At 40.1% G+C, this 19,032-nt stretch overlaps 1 protein-coding gene across 6 annotated transcripts in view; it reads left to right on the top strand.

Annotated features, from left to right (window-relative positions):
• Window positions 1–19,032, top strand: part of LOC122809137 (plasma membrane calcium-transporting ATPase 3) — a 4,021,470-nt gene that overhangs the window by 2,229,306 nt on the left and 1,773,132 nt on the right. For all 6 annotated transcript variants that reach the window (XM_044080406.1, XM_044080412.1, XM_044080407.1 and 3 more), the window contains one exon: window positions 4,058–4,272. In XM_044080406.1, coding sequence (XP_043936341.1) covers window positions 4,058–4,272 — 215 coding nt within the window. The remainder of the gene's footprint in view (window positions 1–4,057; window positions 4,273–19,032) is intronic.

The following is a 19,032-nucleotide window of genomic DNA, read 5'->3' as shown; positions in this document are numbered from 1 at the left end:
CCTTCTGTATACTGTGGAAGATATTACTTTACCTTTGTTGCTTCTAGGGTTTGGTTATTCCCTTCCACATTAGCTCCATGTTCCTGTCGAACAGTCAGCATGTCTCTCTCTCATGTTGATGCTGTTTCTCCTTTTCTTTGGCCTCCAAAAGCCGCAGTCTCTCTGCCAATTCTAATTCCATATGGTTTGCCTCCAGTTCAAGTGTCTTTAACTTTAGATGAGTTTTTAAGTCCTCTGAGGAAAAGTTGAATTGTCCTGTTTCTGAGAGCTGCACATTCCCAACACCATACTGGTTGTCTTCCTAATTGCTGGTCTGTGCTGCAGCTGTAACTAAGGCTGAAATAATTTATTCTTTAATCAGGTTAGCATGCACCAGTTCTTTTGATTTGCACACCTTATCCAACTGGTTCACTGTCAGCATACCATAATCCTCTGCTGACATTTTTGCCTGCTTTCCCTGATTACACTAAACTAAAAAAAAAATAGTTGTGAAAAATGAAACTCTATATGTTTACATTGTGGCTGTTGAGAGTACACACACCTTCAGTAAGAACTGCTTACAGGCTACAGAAGTTCAATTAATATCCCACCACTGTTCACCAATATATGATGTTCCTCCTCTGGGACAGTGATCAAGGAGACTCAATCCTCACCACTGACACCGGTGGTGAATGTTCACTGTGAGAAAAATAGACACACACACAGTATTTTCAGATACAGTCCTCTGCACCAAGTACAATTACCCTTAAGACCACACGGGGAATGCATACTTCAGTCCTGGAGCTAGGTTTCCTCTCCAGGCTCCAAATAAGACTCCCCAATGTCCATTTGAGAGCCGAGTCCTTGGCAAGGTGATCCAAGCTGAGTCCTCCACCATCCTCTTGGTGAAGTCAGTGCTTTCAGTGTCCCTGTTCAAAATTGCTGTCACACACACTCTCTTTGAGATTTGATTTTCACACACACACACACCTGGGAAAGGCTGGCACAGTTTACCCATTCTGACACCTACACCAAGACTATAAGGTAGATTTACTGCCACCAGAACACCCAAAGCCAGCTATTTTAAGGCTGTTACCAGGATACCAAATTACAATTTGTAAAATAAATACTTATACAAATTGTAGCATTTAACCAAGCAGCAAGACTTTCAGGAACATGGAGCCACAGTGCCACTAAATAAAGGCAAGTATTCTCCAAGGTTAAATCTCTTCTAAAAGACCAGCCACAATGAAATGCTTAGATGTATTTAATAATAAATAATAAAAAAAACATGAAAATACTGAATATCTATTTACAATAAGCACCAGAGTTTCATTCACAGGAAGTATTAAGAAAATACTAATGAAAAGACTCAGACAGATACAGGAAAAAAATATTTAGCTAATCTCACTATATTTTTCTAACTGACTGAAGAATTACTGTTCCATAGTTACTTACTAATATTTTTCTAACTGACTGAAGAATTAGTGTTCCATAGTTGCTTACTAAAGCAAGATGAAGTGGATGAGTGTCTTGTTAGTTCCCCAGAGTGCACACCTCACATCTCTCACTAGTACTCAAATACAATTTCAGTGCTGGCTACAGAATGACATCACATCTGGTCACCTGACTCTGTGGTTCTCACACTACCGCCTCACTAGAAACTGAGCCAGGATCTGGCACTGATGTGTCACAAATCACTCATACAGCTTTAGCTTAGGTTTATTACAGCATCTAGAAACTGTAAAACAGATCCAACACTTCCACTCTTCCTGCAGAAACTAACAAGTTATTGTCTGACAACATTCAGACCTGTGAGATAAACTCTTTATGCCTTAAACCAAGTAATTTAATTTCAGGGTATTTTTTTTTAAGGTTAACTAGTGTATATAATTATATTATATTAGTTAATATATGCATTTCATCAATTGCAACAGACTGTAGTCTGACATACGTGTATATTTCTTTTCTGTCCACCAGGACCCACTGTTGATACATTTTTAACACAAGCATTTGTACAAATCAGTCTGATGTTTAAATGATGTATAATTCTTTCCAGAACTCCAGCTAGCTATGCTGGCATATGTTACACATGTACTGCCCTACTCTCCCTGGCACAGCTGGCACAATATCACATCTCACAGACAGATTGAAGCATGCTTTTTCAGGGCTGTGGCCATCAGTAGTGGCATCCAGGTATGCATCTTGTAAGTAGTGGTTTACAAATTAATTTTGAGGAGGCAGCATTTTGATTGAGTGACTCATATTGTTTCCAGTTTTCAAATATGTAAATGATGCAAAAAAGACACATTTGAACCAGCTAAGAAGGTAAATGTGCCAACAGAGATATATGCTTGTTATGTTTACTATATGTCCAATTAAAGGAGTTAGTTCAAGAACGTTAATATATGAGCTACATCTTTAATTATATATTTAGGATCCATATCATAAAACAAAAGACATTTATCTGTGGATGGGGCAACAGTATGGAAACATGGTGTAAAAATCTATTAATTCTGGTTATACCTTGGTGGTCTCCACAGCTGTGATCTGTCAGCAGTGTTTCAGCTTAGTATAGTTCAGAAGCTATAGCATGTGCTTGTGTTCACTCATTCACAGTGTATTATAAATTGGATAGGCAGCCCAGCATTGGGCAGGTTTCTTCTCAAGTGTACAGCGTGGCTTGCTGCATGAGTATCAGTGTCCCATTATGACTTGTTTTAAGTGTACTTCTTGCTGTTCTGTATGAGAAATGGAGTGGTAGGGATATAGGATGATGTGAAGGGTAAAAGTTTGTGAAGAACTTGCCATAACAGTTGATTGTTGAATCACCTAAATGCTTGCCATACTTTAGGTACTCCCCGTCCCCACCTCTGATCAATATGTTCATGTTCTCTACTTTGTTTGTGTGCACATGTATAAATACGGTAATCATGTTTATTAGTCTTTATTATGATATTACTGTATAACACAAATGCAGTTATGGTGAGTACAAAACTTTAATTTCAGGATGAATGAGGAGGAAACATCTGACAGAGTACTTAATGCCATTACTAGCTTGGGAGACAGTCTGTCATGGCAACAGATAGCAGATAAAGCATCCCAGTGAATACAGTGGGATGCATCAAGAATGGTATAAGTTTAAAAGAGGTTTGTGTAAGGGGTGAAAGGAAGCCTAGAAAAGTTATACATTAATTGCTTACAAACTCATGAAAAGTGCATATGTGTGTGTGTGCGCGCGCGTGTGTGTGTGTGTGTGTGTGTGTGTGTGTAGGCGAGCATATTCTAGACAGTGAAACAACCATTCTGAATTCAGTTTAGTTTTTCTAAGTTAAAATTTGCTACCCTCTCCAACAAAAAAGAAAGAAAGAGAAATATCCTGTTTCATTGTGCTTACAGGTTTGTTCAGTTTCCTTCCAAAATCAAGGATCTTACAAGGTAATCAGGAAATCACTGAACTGGAGCAAAACTAAAGTAGTGCTATAGCTTACTTCAGAATCTATGTTTGCAGAAAGGTTTTCATGTAAAGCCTATTGGCTGGGCGTTGCTGCTGAAAAGGCCTGCTAATTGTTGATTGTCCAGATGTGTAATGAAAACATGTGAAATGCATAAGTGTTTTGAGTTGCTTGCTTCGTCCCACATAGTGCGGCATACATATACTGGATAATTTCTTGAAACAAAAACTGTTACCATATAAGTTACATCAGTGAAAGATGGACAGAGAAAGAGAATGTGCAAACCTAGAATAATTGTTCATATAAAGGATGCTGTATGTAAGACAGATCTGGTGAAGTGTAATGGTGGAATCATAAAGCATTCATAAAATAGTTAATAAAGGGTCCTTGATAGCAAGCCCACTCTGAAGGCTTCCAAACTATAAAACTATTTCTGATGCTGTATCACAAGTGTTAACTCTCTTATATTCCACCTTTCTTTCTCTCTGAGTTTTTTTTTCTCTCTCTCTGTCTCTGTCTTCTTATATTCACAGTCTTTTCTCTCTCTCTCACTTGCTTTGTTTTTCTGTTTCTTTTCCTTTTCTCTTTTGTCCTTGTTTTTTTCTCCCTTCCCTTGTTTCTAGGTTTGGTGATGTCTGCTATCACAGTGATCATCCTCGTTCTCTACTTTGTCATCGAGACTTTTGTCATCCAGGGACGAGCCTGGATTGCAGAGTGCACCCCTGTATATGTGCAGTATTTTGTAAAATTCTTCATCATCGGTGTCACGGTTTTAGTGGTGGCTGTTCCCGAGGGCTTGCCGCTTGCTGTTACCATCTCTCTGGCCTACTCTGTAAAGGTAAGGGGCTCAATTAACCATTTTCATTACATTTGAAGACAATTGGGATAAATAAAATGACTTTGTAAAATGAGACCAGAATTTGTATGTTCAGTTCAGTCTCTGAATGACTTGAGTGAAAGAATTCAGTACAACTAATTTTGTGTAACTGCAAGATCTGACCCTAAAGTGCCAATTTTTGTTTCTTTATTTTTAATTAATAATATCTAGCACGGATGAAAAATCATTGTCTTTTACAGGTAGCAGTAGGGTACGATAAGCTGCTAGTACACCATGAGTATTAGCAATGAATAGAACTGCATGTGTAGTTACTTTATCATCCACTATTTAAACTAGAGGGGAACAACAGATATGGCAATTTCAAATTAAAGGTAGAGAAATGGTTCTGTCTTTCTGCTACTCAGATATATAGGATATTGCCATCGTAAGCAGCCAGAGCTTGGAAACGGACTCAAGCTGCTGAAGGGCAGACAAAAGAGGCGACATTCACTATCACAGTGGTAGTTCCATTTTCTTGGAGAAGGGTGAAATAGGTGATGCATGGCAATCACTGGTAGAGTTTAGTGTCACATTTTGATAAACAGCTGTTGTCTTAGTACAGTAAAGAGGATATTGGTATATACTCTAAAATTGTACTAACAGTTTGCATCATGGTGATGTAATTTCATCCATGTTCTGAAACCACCACTAGAAAGGAAAAAGGGTTACTGGTGTCTATCCTGTTGATGACTGTTAGCAGTTACAGTTGATTAAGAGTTTCAATAATCAATCATCAATGACTTTTGCCATTGCCACAGACTTCTCAACCTCTGGGCATTTAAAATCATAGCAGAGGATAAAAAGAGGAAAATTTTATATTTTTTGAATAGAAAGTCTTCATATATTCAGTCTTATATATCTGGTGATAAATGTATACATAGGCATATTTCATCAATGTAATAACATGTACCCTTAAACAGTTCAAACTTTATGAGGAAGATCAATAAATGTAGTAGGAACAAGATGAAATCTGAGGGCCAAAATCATAGCACTACACCTGAATCCTAGCAGTTGAGGCTTATGCACTACAAATACCTCTCGGTTTGATGACAGCTAAAAAAGATTTGCCTTCTTAGTGTAGCTAGACAGTTCTTCACCAATGGCAGAAGTTCTTTAAGATAAAATATTGCAAACTGAAATAATGAGGATACTGTGATAATCAGCTGGGTTGAGAGACATGATATACAGTAATTCAGAAGGCAGAAGAAAACAAATTGTCTATAAACTATAACATGTTGTAAAGGAAAACAGGAGAATGCAAATTTATAATGCAACACTAAAATATCATGAAACATTCTGGTACTGGAAACATCAGCTTCTTGCTCACCTTAGTTTCCCTGATGAAGAATAGTATAGTTTTATTGAAAGTTTTGACTGATTCCGAAAAAACATAGGAGTGCTTTAAGATTAGCTCAGGACTTCATGAAATTAAAAACTCTTCTCAGTGAATTTCTTTAGTAAAATTGTACATTACTCAGAACTGGTTAGATCAAACCAAATTGTCATGGGAGGGTTTCAGAAATATGGCAATAAAGTATATATCAGCACATAAACTGATAACGAATAACCAAAGGAAGCGTTCCTGTTCTCTAAAATACTGGAGTCTTCTCCTGGATCATATTTTAAAAGAATAGATAGACGAGAAAAGACAAATTATTGTGAATGTAAACTGAAAAGGGCATAAGACATATCCTTTCTTGAGTATGTGTCTGATGTAAACCTCATATGTAGCAGTTATTAATAGTATGCAAACTGTGACACAAATATTAATCAGAAGTTGACTTTATGTGCCACTTGTATATATTGTGTAATAGAGTGTTATCTATATTGTGTATTTTGTTGTAACATTGAAAATTCTCTTGCAAGATGATGTTACCTAAATATAACTGTATCCCTTCTACAGTGTAACTGAATTGTGGCTTGTAAAATGACTAGAATTGAAATATGCAAACCAAACAAGAAAAGAAAAAAATTAAAATATTTAAGAAAAAAAATCTTCTCTGTGAAGTAGTACTTAACAGTCAACCACAAGATAGCACTATGGATACATATGACTGTATGTTTGAAGTCCTCAAGGTTCACTTTTGTAAAAGCAGTATTGATTTCACTGGGGTATAAAAGTGATGTATTAAAACCTTAGCTCTGTGTTTTGTTTTTTTGTTTTTTTTTTACTGTGATATGTGTACTGAAGGCCTTAAGGGCTGTCATCTGAAAGTCAACTTTTATTGAATTTCTTTTTTGTCTTTTTACCTGCCTTTAGGTATACAGATAGCAAGAATTTCATGTAAATGTACATATTGCAGTGCACACATTAATGGAAGCAGCGTTAACTTTAGTCCCCCCATGAATAAACAAATAGTATGGTAAGTTGTCACGATATTGGGAGAGTCCAGAGTTCAAATACATGCCACTTGGCTGTTTGTGTAATCATAATGACTCCACTACAGCTTCATTAGCAGTCCAGCAAGTGAAGAACCAAGAGTCTTCAGAAGCATAGGCTATTCCCATAGTTTTTAATGGTGCTTAACAAAATGCATATGAAGTTTTTTTTTCAGTAATAGCCAATTTTCTTTTCCCCATAAACTATAGTGATTGTTCATCTGCTAGCAAACTGGTGCATATTATAATGACTGCGTTTGTGGTATAGTGGAGAGTTCAGAGAATCACTCATTCTGGATGGCACAATGATCACTAAAGATTATGACAGAAAAAGGGAGAAAGCTTGCATACTCAGCTTTTGACATTCTGTTGTTTTCTCATCTTGAGGACCTGGCCACATCTTCTATGAAGCTGCTGGAGGAGATGCTTCTTGAACTGAGTTTCTGCATTTCTGCAATATGTTAAGGAACTCTGTAGACTGTTTTGTGTAACGTTCTGTGTCATCTCAAATTTCTTCACTGGGAGATTGCAGTTTCAACTGTTTCATTCTAATACCAGCATACCTGTCATATTAATAAAACTGTACAAATAAAGCCTTCTAGCTGCGAAGACTAAAACAATAAAATCATAACTAGGAGGCTGTTTCCTTTTAGGACTCTACGTAAGCTTTTGTTTCAGGCATCATCTACCAAATTTTGTGCTGCAGCATTTTCTTCTCTTTCAGTCTACCTGAGTGGATGGAAGAACAGTGCTTCCATTAGATCAATTTTTCCATTTTAAGGTTTTTTTTTTGTCCTGCACCCCCCCCCCCCCCCAACAACTGGTTTCAGTGTTCCTTGTAGTCCTTTTACAACTGCTAACAGTTGCTTGCAGGAATGTTTGGCCATCAGAGATAGCATGTAGTCATTCCTTTCAGTACTTGAAATTAAGAATGGCACCAAGGAACTTTTATTTTTATGTTATCATTATTGCAGAATTAGGACTTCATTGCTGTTCTGTCTACATTTTCATTAAAATAGTCGTTCTTATGAGATAACACATAATAGTCCATTTTAAGGAACTTGTTTTAAACTCCATAGAATTTTCCAGACTTAAAAACAGAGGGCTTAACCCCTCAGATTCTATATTGTATTGAAGTGCGCCTTGCCTCTCCTCCACCTGTCTATATCATTTGAAATTCTAGGTATGTAGAAAGCCAACAGTGGTGTTCTGTAACAGGTATGAGATACTAAACCTTTGCACTGGCATATTTACTGTACAAATATAAGACTTCTCAAATTTCTCTTTCACTTTACAACCGTCTTCATGATTATTAATGAGTTGATCCCAAAAGGATTGGTCAACTAACCAGTGATCCTTGACCCTAATGGAATTTATCCCAAAAGGATTGGTCAGCTAATCAGTGATTCTTGACCTAATGGAATTTGTAGGGTGAGAGGAAAAAACTTTTCTTAAGTTTCTTGAAGTAACAGATTTGGTTGAAACATTTAATTTCCTGAGCCATCAGTGCAACATTTTCTTTTATTTTCTTTATTAGGTTTTGTTGCGGGCAGGGGTGGTATTTTTTTATTCCAAATCAGTGACAGATTTGTATATTGGAGGGCATGGGGACCTCTCTGTTGGCTATGACATTCTGACTTTATTGACTTTATTCACTAATGTGTAACTTTCCAAGTTACATGGCTTCCTGTCAGTTCTCTTTTGCCTTGAGCTTGAGATCCAAGGAGCTCAAGGAGCATATCAAAAAGCAAATTCGTCTTACCTGGACACTAAATCAGCAGACTCACTCTACACAAATTTAAATGTAGGATGGTTAATTAAACAAGCAATTGCTTGCAAGAAAGGAAGTAGAGAAAAGTGCAAACATACCAGGATACGCTAGCAGTCCTGCAGTCAGAATATAATTTATTGTTGAATGAAGCTCAACTAGTGGAGGGTATAAATCAATTTTACTAACAGCACCTTAATAAAGTGGCATACCACCTAGAGTGTCTTACACCTTTATCTCACTGGCGTGATTGAAAAGTCTTTGTCAAGGTAGGTGGCATGCAAGAATGGCAACATGTGCCAGCTTTCACAACAACCTCCACTTTTCAATATATTTAAAAGACAATCAGAAGTCTTTAATGTCTTTCAGTAACCCCCTACTATCTCTAAAACCAATGTTCATTTGCAAAGTGCCAGCATCGGTTATCTCATGAGGTCTCCTGAAATATGTCTGTCTACTCAAGAAGAAGCAGCTGTTGGATATCTGTGGTCAGAAAGGGCCCCCAGGCCTGGAAGGTTGTATACTTGAATGATGTAATCAGCAACAGCATGTTTTAGCCCTAGTGCTCTAAACTGACTTTCATCATACTTTAACCATGCCTCAAAACCTCTTAGCACAAAAATCTGGATAAAGACAAAAATAATGTGGGACAAAGGCCCAAAAATATGGACACGTTTTAACTATTGCTCTTATAAAGTTAGACAGCTGTTAGGATAACAGGTCTTGCATTAGCGTACATGCTCTGAAAGATATGAAGTCTAAAACTCAAATGTCTGTCATTTTTTAGTGATTTCAGTCTTCACTGATTTGGCAGAAAACCACAATTTTAATGAGGAATAGACCACAAATATAAGGCAAAAATCTGGACATTCTATAAAAGTCTGGTGAGTTGAGGGGTATAACTTTAACTAGTTATGATATGGGACAGATTCATAGGTTCATAGGTAGGTACTATACTGTCGGCCCTGGGGCCTAAATAAGCCTAGCCAAAAAGGTTCCCTGGCTTTCGCCACCCAAGAAAATTATTTTCCTGTGCCCCTGTCAAGCAGTGCCACAGAAGTGATCCCCAGGGTGAATTTTCTATTTCCCATCCAGTCATCAAGAGTTTTCTTAAAGAGTGGCAATGAGGAGCTTTGCTTGACATGAATGGGTAGTTTGTTCCAGAGTATGGGAAGTCTCTGGGACAGGAATCTATCCCTCCAGCATGTTCTGTTTATTATGGTGACAAGGTTTAGGTCCCTGGAGCATGTAGTTTGGAGAGATTGGGATTTCTTTAAGTGTAGCATGTATAACAGCTCTGGGTTTGACATAGCTTTGTATGTTAGGCAGAGATTGCCTCTGAGTAGGCGATATGCGACGGAGTAGAGCTGGAGTTTTTGAGACAGTCTGCGTATGGCATCTGTTTGAGGCCGGTAATCCTCTTAGTGAGGTATTTCTGTGGCCTTTCCAATTGTTGTAGGTGTCTTGTGAGATACATGCCAAATGAGGCATTGTGCTCTATAATGGGTCTGATGAGTGATGAGTAGAGAGGAACAATGACCTCTTTTTTTCTAGAGGAGAACCCTTTTGTGATGAGGTGTGCCACATAGAAGGATTTCCTGACTACTCTGGCAATGTGGTTATTAAAGGAGAGACTACTGGCCACCTGTGTCCCGAGGTCTCTTATCAAACTTTCAGCATTTAGTGAGCTACCACCTATGTGGTAGTTCATGGATACCGAGTTTTTCCCAAAGGGGATGACAGTGCACTTCTTGGCATTGAGCTTGAGGCCATGACTTTGACACCAAGCATCTGTTTCTGTGAGGCCCTTTTGTAGAATGTCTACATCATTAGGTGATTCTATTATGGCTTCCAGTTTGCAGCCATCTGCGAACTTTGTTAGCCGAAGACCTTCTGTGTTGGCCTACACTTCGGAGAAGTAGATGCCGAACAAGAGAGGACTCAGGACCGAACCCTGTGGTACTCCACTCGTCACTGGTCTGAAGTCGGACTTGGAGTCGGCTACTTTTACTGTGTGGGTTCTGTCAGTGAGCCAGTTGGCCACCCATCTTGTGAGATAGGGATTTATGCCCAGTTTGGTGAGTTTATCTATAATTCCAGAGTGGGGGATGGTATCGAAAGCCTTGGCGAGGTCAAGATAGGCTGTGTGCACTACCTTGCCCTTGTCTACGGCTCTAGTGACTACTTCAAAGAAGTTAATCAGGTTTAGTAGACATGATCTACCTTTTACAAACCCAAACTGAGTGAGGTCCAGGATTTGGAGGTTACCTATGTCTTTGTTTATAAGCTCCAAGATGATAAGTTCCATGGCCTTGCAGACCAGGCTCATCAGACTAATGGGTCGGTAGTTTCCAGGGTTCATGGTGGTACCCCTTTTATGGAGTGGGATAACCGTTGCTGTGTGCTATTCAGTAGGCACATAGCCTGAAGTGAGGCTATGATTGAACACGGTACTTAGGTGGGGTGCCAGTTCATTCTGTAGTTCGTGCAGTACGCAGCCTGGGATGTTGTCTGGTCCCATGGATGCTGTGTTCTTGGCTTTGGAGAGTGCAGTCTTTACTTGTTCATCCATAATTACAGGGGCTTTGCATTCTTCCGATATTAAGATGGGCCCTTTGGAGGGTGAGAAGGAGGTAAAGTTATCACTTAACCTATCTGCCATGATGTTGGCAATATCGGTTGGTTCTGTATATTTAATGCCATTATGCTGTAGCTCAGAGCAGATCTGAGTGTTGCCATTGAGATTCTTGACATAGCTGTAGAATGCTTTGTGGTTGTCTTTGGAATTAGTGGCGATTTTATTTTCATAACTGGCTTTGGAGGATTTTATGAGGGATCTCAGCTTCTTGCTGAGGCTGACCAGGGAGTTCCTCCAATCTTGCGATTTTACTCTATTTTGCAATAGCTTCTTCCCTCTGTTGTAGAGTTTGTTTATGGCAGGGGACCACCAGATTGGCTTCCTTTTTTTGGAGTATAGCGTCTTGGTTCTGTTGGGGATGGGACGATCCATGCACTCGTGTATGTGCTTATACAGTGCATTTGTGTAAGATTCAGCAGTCGTACCTTTATTTTCCATCTGCATGGGTGTCGTGAAGTTTGCCATGTCTGTCTTAAGAAGCATGAAGTTGGCCTTAGAGTAGTTTTTGACAGTGGTTTCCTTAATGGAGGGGGGGGGGATATGAATGTCTAGGGTGATTAGCTTGTGGTTGGATCTGACCAGTGAAGAGCTGACCTCTGGTATCGAACACTGGCTACCCATATTGGTAATGACCAGGTCCAGAATACTGCTGCCCCTGGTGGGGGTGTGGACAAGTTGATCCAAGGCATTGGAGTTTATGAATTCCAGAAAAACATTGAGTGAATGAATTTGTACATGAGTAGTTTTCCCAATTGATGGTGGGGTAGTTAAAATCACCCATAATTAAGGTATTGGGTTGTACCTTAATATTTTCCAGCATCTTAAGAACTTTTACTTTTAGAAGATTTAGAAATTAAGAAAAATTAAGAAATGTACTTGACCGAAATCCTTACTATTTTCCAGATTTAAGTATATTAAGAACTTTATGTTTCCGTTAGTGTTTAGGCTGATGTCCTTTTTTGAATACTAATCACAAGATATAACCCAAGTGTCTGAGCATCCTGATGTCCTAATTAATGAAAAAAAATATTATGTGGATTTCATCCTCAGAAGTAGTGACGAGATCCCATTTGTAACACTATCCTGTTGCTAAAATGTACTAAGTAATCCAGAATCCCAGAGATTTTCTTTAACCTGGATATTGGATGTCTTCAGGAGGGAAAAATGTGATTTAAATATTACTGTCTATGGAGCAGTGTGGTCTTGCACCATTGTCTGTCTCCCAGATCTAATTACTTTATTGCTGTTATAAACCATCCCTTAGAATTCATTCCATTATGTTGTCCTTTTTTTTTTTTTACCACCATGCCTAAACCGTTAGATGACTCCTAGACATCCAGTATATAATTTTGTAGATAATATTTTATACATGCTTCTCTAACCTCATGGATTTATTCTTCTTTGATAGACCATGGCTGAATAATCTGCTTCTCTTTTTGAATAGTCATATCAGCAAAATGTCAGTAATAAACTTTAACTTCTCTCTTTGACCAGAATTTGCAGAATTTCATTTAAATGAGTCACTAGATACTCATCAAACCTACATATTCTTAAAAGGAACAGTCCTCTCCTTGTGGACAACCTGGAAAAGTAACCCAGATTCTAGAATAACAGCTGCTTGTGGACACCCTGGAAAAGTAACCCAGATTCTGGAATAACAGCTCCCTGGGTGGAAATTCCTCCATATGGGAATGTGGAAAAAAAAAACAATTGCATTTTATAGTGATTTCTGTCCAGGCAGTAATATTCCATTTGGACACAAGCTTCACAGACTCTTATCCCTTTATTTTGTCTAGGAAAATTCTGCAGCATTTAACAATATCAGGACCTTTATTTTTCTCTTTGTGTATAATATATGGTGTGCCCAAAATACTTCCATTAAAACATGCCTTTAAGATACAGCAATACATTATATTTATTTTGACACAATCATATCATGCTGCAGACATATACATAGCTGAGATTTCTTCAGTGCTCACCCCTCAAATTTTCTCCTACTTCCCTTCATAGTTCCCAAATATATCATCTTTTTATTTTCAGCTATCCCATCCAAAGCCTGTAATAATATTTGTTGTATGTATAGGTTCATAGTTCATAGATTCACAAGAGGTTAGTGGCCTTACAGCCTTTACAAGCCTAACCACATTAAACCAAAGTATCCCCATTTGTTCTTTTTGGGTAGTTCGCAGAGTAAATTTATGAACAGAGTGGGCCTGTGATCAACACTGGCTGTTGTATGTATAGGTTCATAGTTCATAGATTCACAAGAGGTTAGTGGCCTTACAGCCTTTACAAGCCTAACCACATTAAACCAAAGTATCCCCATTTGTTCTTTTTGGGTAGTTCGCAGAGTAAATTTATGAACAGAGTGGGCCTGTGATCAACACTGGCTACCCCTGTCCACGAGGGACATAGATGCCACTCCAGGGGTGAATGTGCAGTCTCACATCCAGTTATCTAGGTTGTGTTAGAATAGGATCAGTAAAGAGCTCTGTTTTACATGAATAGGTGGTCTATTACAGAAAACTGGCAGTCTCTGGGAGATATATCTGTCTTGCCAGCATGTTCTATTAATGTCACAAGGTAGGTTGAGATCCCTAGAGTGAGTGACTCTTGTGCCATTTAACTTGCAGATGTGCAGTATTTCCATTAAGGCAGTGTTGGAGATTCCCTATAGGCCAGGCACAAGTCACCTTTCAGCAGCCTGTAAGATACAGAATAAAGTGACAGGGCTTTCAACCTGTCCGCTTAGGTCATGATTTGGAGTCCCTGTATTTTCTTAGTGAGAAAATCTCTGAGGTCTCTCCAGCTGCTGCAGGTGTCTGTTGAGGTACAAGCAAAAGGAATCATCATACTCTATTAGTGGTCTGATGAGGGTCAAGTACAGGGGAGTTATAACATCCCTTGACCTGGATGCTATGCCCTTGTTTATGAGATGTGCTACATAGAAGGCTTTCCTTACCACTGTGGAAACTTGGTGGTTGAAGTTCAGATTGCTTATCGACCTGTGTTCCCAAGCCTCACACCACTGGGTTGGAACTCATGAGAGTGCTGTCAATATTGTAATTTGTAGGGAATTCCATTTTGCCAAAGGGAATAATAATGCATTTTTTGCATTAGTTTTAAATCATGGCTTTAGCACAAGTCATTTGTTTGTGTTAGCCCTTCATGTAATATGTTGGCATCATTGGGGGACTCAGTGATTTCCCCCAGTTTGCAATCATCAGCGAACTTGGTTTGCCAAAGGCCATCTACTTTAGCCTGAACTTCTAAGAAATAGACGTCAAACAGTAAAGGGCCCAGCACAGACCCATGTGGTACTCCACTGGTGACAGGTGTACTGGTTGAGGTGGAGGCATAGCCACGAAAAGGAGCCTAACTTCAAGATTTGTATGCCTGTTATGGGTCTGTCTGTTTCCATGGAGTTTCTCAAGAACAGAGAACAAAGAAAGAAAAACCTTTTCTGACTGTTTCTGTTTCTATGGGCAGGGAAAATTTGAGAGATTTGCTAGATAACTTATGTCTGCTTTGTTTCTCACAACTACCTCTACTTAGGGGAAAAGAAAAAGAGTTCCCTTTTTTTCCTGAAACTGAATTCCCATCAGAAGAGCTTGAATGAGAGGGGGGTATTATGCTTCAGAACTTTCTCCTCAATCTGAAGTAATTGATAATAAGGAAAGAGCTGCTTTAGAGTTCTCTTCAGAGCACTTATCTTTTTCTGAGACTTTAAAATTAAATTTTTTTCCCAGTGGGATCAGGATGCTATTCCATTTCGCAGCAAATGTATTTCAGATTTGTTACAGTTGGATGCTCTAACTTCTGCAGCTGTTCCTCCTGTTTTATCTGCTTTAGAGAAGATTTTCTTATAGTATGTAGTTTTCCTGGTAGTCAGTCTCCTGACCCTAATTGACATGTTATACAGGGTACCTCAGACTCATAATACGTCTTCTGATGTTGTCAATCTTCATTTAATCCTTGACAATTGGGTTTGATTCTGATATCGGAATTGACTCTGCCGATACTACAGCCCATGAGAACCAAAAAACCCTCAAGGTTAAGTCCTATCCAGAATGCTCTTTTCCAAATTACCTCAGCTGTTGTTTGCCACTTTCTGTGACACACGCATTGCCAATGGCTCTCCAGCTAAATTAACTTTTTCATATATTTTTGTGCTTAGGTCTTGTGTTTTAATGCATTTTCTCTTTCTATTAATATATTTTTTCCTGTTGTCTCTTCTTATAGCCTACCCAATTATCTGATAGCTCCTTTCTTTAACACTTTGGTGTTTTCCTTCAACTACCATTTTTGGTAGTTTTTTTTTTACCATACCTTAGGGTATCTTCCTTTACCATCATTGGTAGTCTTTCTCCTCTGTACCACCGGGTATTCTCTACTACCATAGTTAGTAGCCTGTCTTTATTTCCTTTAAAAAAAAAAGTGTTTAAGGACCTTTGTTTCTTCTGTCCACTTTCTCTATAAGTGCATAGTGTGTGCAGTGTGTTATGTGCTGTGTACCATGGCTGATAAAAACAAAGGCACTTAGAGCTGTAAGAAGTACCTCAAATGTGCTCAAAAACTGCCCAGTTCTGATGGACACACTCTCTGTGTTTACAGCTTGGGTCCAGTGCACTTACAGGAAGATTGCTCTAACTGCTGCAGCTTTAGTCACTGGGTCCTGGTTGAAAAAAAAAATAATTTTGAAAGGTATGTTAAAATCTGCCTTTGAAGAGGCCATCTCTGGTCTTGATTCAAAAAGCAAAATTGATGTTTTGTCCCATTCCTCATCTTATTTTTCTTCGAAGGTTAGACAATTCCAAGAAAAGGAGTCAATTGGTGCCAGTTTCTCCCTCAGCCCTGATGACTAAAAAGTTTAAACAATCGGTTTCCTCTGCTTCTGAGGAACCCATATGGACCTTACATGATTCTTCAGTACGGACCTCCTCAGTGCCATCAGTTTCTTCTTCACATGTGGCAAAAGTGTCGGCACAGACCCAAGACCAGACCATGAAACTGATAGTCTCAGTACCGTCTGTTTCTCCAGTGACGATGTCTTTAGTAGCAGCTGAAAATGTGGAATTTTCATTCTTAGATTGTCCTAGGACCAGATACTCCCTGTCCATTGACTCCCTTGCAGGTCATTTACCTAGCCCCTTTTTGGAATGTCCAAGATCCCCTTCTGCCCAGTCTATTTATTCCACCAAGAGCCTGACTGAATCGGATGTGTTGCAATTGGTATATCAGCTCTTTGCAGCGAGGGCATTTTCAACTATGTCCTCATTTCCAGCTCCTTCGGGTGCCAGAACGTTTTCTTCTTTGACTCCAACTAGTCTTCTTCCTCTGACTTCCATTGAGGACTTGGAGATCCCAGCTTCAACTTTCCCAGTGCCAACTGTTTCAGTTCCGGTTAGGTGTTTATCCCTACCCTGAGGTCTTTGACCCTTTCATAGCCAGAGACCTGTCTAGGTCATGGCTATGCTGTCAGCTCTGGGGTGCAGGACTCAATTCCATTTTTTTCAGAACTCCTCTGCACCTCTGGGCTTTGGCACATGTTAGCTCAACCCCAGCTTTGGCCTCAGGAGCAGTTTCTTTGGAGCGGGAGGACCATGGTTCTGAGGTGGTCTTTCTCAGTTCTGGGCTCCCTTCCCTTTTCAGGTGGACCAGATTTCCTGGCTATGAAGAGTGCTCTGCCCACTGTAAGCATTCAGTCGTCTCCACCCCAGTTGTAGCAGCTTCCTACCCCTTCACCTCATCCAGAGCATCAGCCAATTCCAACATCTGAACAGCGAGCACTGAATCTGCAGGAATCACTTGTACAGGTTTTGTCCTGTTCTGACACCTCCTCAGATTGTCCCACTGAGGAGGTTCCTCAGAAGAGGAAGTGTAAGAGGAAACACTTAGATCACCCAGAGGAATCCATCACAGAGGACACTAATTACAATGAAGGGGAGGCTTCCCATGGTCACCCCCGGAAGATGACTCCTTTGGAGACATCCTTGAGATCCTTAAGCAGAGGGGTGGCTGGACATCTCAAAAGCACTCTTTGGAGGAATCAGTGTACCTGCAGGCCTTCAGGGCTTGACCATCGACCTCTTGGGTTACTCCACCTGCTGATGAGCTCATTAAGTTGATCTTGTTGCAGGCGTGGAAGGCCCCTGACACCATAGAACCCATGCCCAAGAAACCAGTCAAAATTCTTACTGCAGGCAAGGAGCATCACTTTTGAGCAAGGGGATTGCTGGTAGAGGCCATGGTGATAGCAGCGGCCACAAAAAAAGAACTGGCAGAGGAGAGTTTCACTATCCCTCCTCCCAGTGGAGAGTCTTGTGCGATGGATAGGTTTGGAAGGCAGGTTTACACTTCATCGGCCTTTGTATTACTGTCTTTGTGTTTATGGCACATTTTAACAGACTCCAGAGGAATCTGATTAAGGAGTTATCAGATACCCTGGCAGGAGCCATATCTGACAAAGTCCAAGATAAGGTTGCTTCTCAGTTGGCCACCCTAGAGTCCATTTCAAATTCGTCCATGAGGCTCAAAGCACATGCAGCCAAAGGGACGACTAGAGCAGCAGGATTGGGCGTAGCCATAAGGAGACATGCCTGGATGCACTTGTGCAAATTTGCAGAGCCATTCAAGTCTTCATTCGTCGGTGCCCCCTTTGAAATATTGTCCCATTTTGGCCCTGAAGGTTGAGAAAAATTGTCCAGGTGTGAAAAGGATGGAAAGACTCTCTCTGCAGTAGGTGTATGTTTTTCTACTCTTCAACAGTCCTTGTCGAGAAACCAGAGGAGTGGAAAAATATTGTTCAAAAAGTCTTAAGGGCCTTTCCAGGACACATATGGCAGTGGCTCCCCCAGAGACAGGGGGGAGCTTTAATGGAAGACGCTGTCCATGCGGCAGAGGTGGCCCGCAAAATCAGGGTTCCAGGGATACCTTTTTCCTGGTAAACCCTGTCAGCACTCCTGAAAGGAGGCCTGAATGCATTCCTCTGGAGGTAGTCATAGGGCATTTATCCCTGCACCAACTCAACTGGCTTCAAGTGACTTCAGGTGTTTGGGTGCAGAGGATTATAACCAGAGGCCACACCACACCCTTCCTCCTAACTTCCCAGAATTGCAAGAAAATCCCCGATGTTCCACCCAGTCAGTGGAAACCAGCAGTGTTAGAAATGCAAAGACTGCTAGAAAAAAGAGTCATCTAACAGTTCCCGCCAGACCAGATAAAATCCGGAGTTTACTGAAGATTCATTTTAGTGCCAAAAAAGACAGGGACTAGAGACCAATTTTGGATCTAAGTGTTTTGACCAAGTCTGTTCGACAGACAAAATTCCAGATGGTCACGGTTCAATCTGTTCTCCCATTTTTAGAGAAAGACAATTGGATGTGCCCAGTAGATCTCCAAGATGCATATTACCACATAAAAATGGGCAAGTGCTCCAGGAGATTTCTCTGCCTTTGGCTAGGAGCCAGTCATTACCAGTTCAGAGTTCTACCCTTTGGTCTCACCACGGCCCCCAGGGTGTTCATCAAATGCATGGCAGTAGTAGCAGCTCACTTGAGACTGCAGGGATTTCGCATGCTTCCATACTTAGACGACTGACTCATTCCCATTCCCACCAGGCATTTTCTAGTACAAGCAAGTGACTACATTCTCCAGACCTCCACCAACCTGGGGATTACTGTAAATTACAAAAGATCACATTTGATTACAACTCAGACTTTAGAGTTCATAGAAGCAGTTCTAAATACCAGTATGTACATAGCCTCCCTACCTGATATAAGATTGCAAATGATCAAGGCCCAGGTGCAGAACATTGCCAGAAACAAGAGAGTAGCCACGCGACTAGTCCTGCAATCCTTAGGTTTGATGGCTGCGACATATCATTAATTCCCCTAGTGAGGTTTTGCATGAGAATTCTTCCGTGGCTTCTAGCATC

Source organism: Protopterus annectens, chromosome 8.part0 (genome assembly GCF_019279795.1).
Source record: "Protopterus annectens isolate FY-2018-M chromosome 8.part0, PAN1.0, whole genome shotgun sequence".
NCBI lineage: Eukaryota > Metazoa > Chordata > Ceratodontiformes > Protopteridae > Protopterus > Protopterus annectens.
This window is presented reverse-complemented; position numbering and strand designations above follow the sequence as displayed.